Source organism: Cariama cristata, unplaced genomic scaffold (assembly GCF_000690535.1).
Source record: "Cariama cristata isolate BGI_N322 unplaced genomic scaffold, ASM69053v1 scaffold16768, whole genome shotgun sequence".
Classification (NCBI taxonomy): domain Eukaryota; kingdom Metazoa; phylum Chordata; class Aves; order Cariamiformes; family Cariamidae; genus Cariama; species Cariama cristata.
Genome location: NW_009629543.1, coordinates 6,864 through 7,346, shown reverse-complemented (window position 1 = coordinate 7,346; position 483 = coordinate 6,864). Strand labels below are relative to the sequence as shown.

Here is a 483-nt window from a genome sequence, read left to right as displayed (position 1 = left end):
CCCTCCGCCATCACTGCCCTGCACATCCTCGATCATGATGGAGTAGGAGACGCCATTGGCTTCCAGGTGGGCTTTGAGGGGCTGCAGGCTGGGGAAGGGCACGCGGAGGTCGACTGGGTACCCGAGGCCACGGGGTGCCAGCCAGAAATCCAGCTGGAGGGGGAGAAAGTGAGATGGTCACTTTCTGAGAAAGTCAGATCCCACCTCGGGTTGTCCCCACCTTGCACCAGCCTCTGTCTTGCTTTTCACCAGCTGGCCCCCATCGTCCCACATCCAGCCCCACCATCCCACACCCAGCGCCCCCAGTCCCATCCCTGCTCTACAGCGTGGCTTGGGGGGTGCAAAGCAAGGGACACAGGTGGGGGGGCAGGGAGGGTGTCCCCAGAAGCCACCCCGGCTGTTACACCCAGTACCTGCAGCTCCTCGAGGTCCTGCAGCTCCTGTACCTTCTGCAGTTCCTCATCGCTGGTGGGGATGATGCGC

General features: G+C 63.1%; 1 protein-coding gene across 1 annotated transcript in view; it reads right to left on the bottom strand.

The window, feature by feature from the left end:
- LOC104165553 (carboxypeptidase A1-like) overlaps window positions 1-482 on the bottom strand; it is a gene marked incomplete at its 5' end in the record, with an annotated part of 2,957 nt that extends 2,475 nt beyond the window's left edge. Inside the window, 2 exons of the mRNA XM_009705208.1 lie at window positions 25-153; window positions 414-482. Coding sequence (XP_009703510.1) covers window positions 25-153; window positions 414-482 — 198 coding nt within the window. The remainder of the gene's footprint in view (window positions 1-24; window positions 154-413) is intronic.
- Between the last annotated feature and the right edge of the window lies 1 nt (window position 483).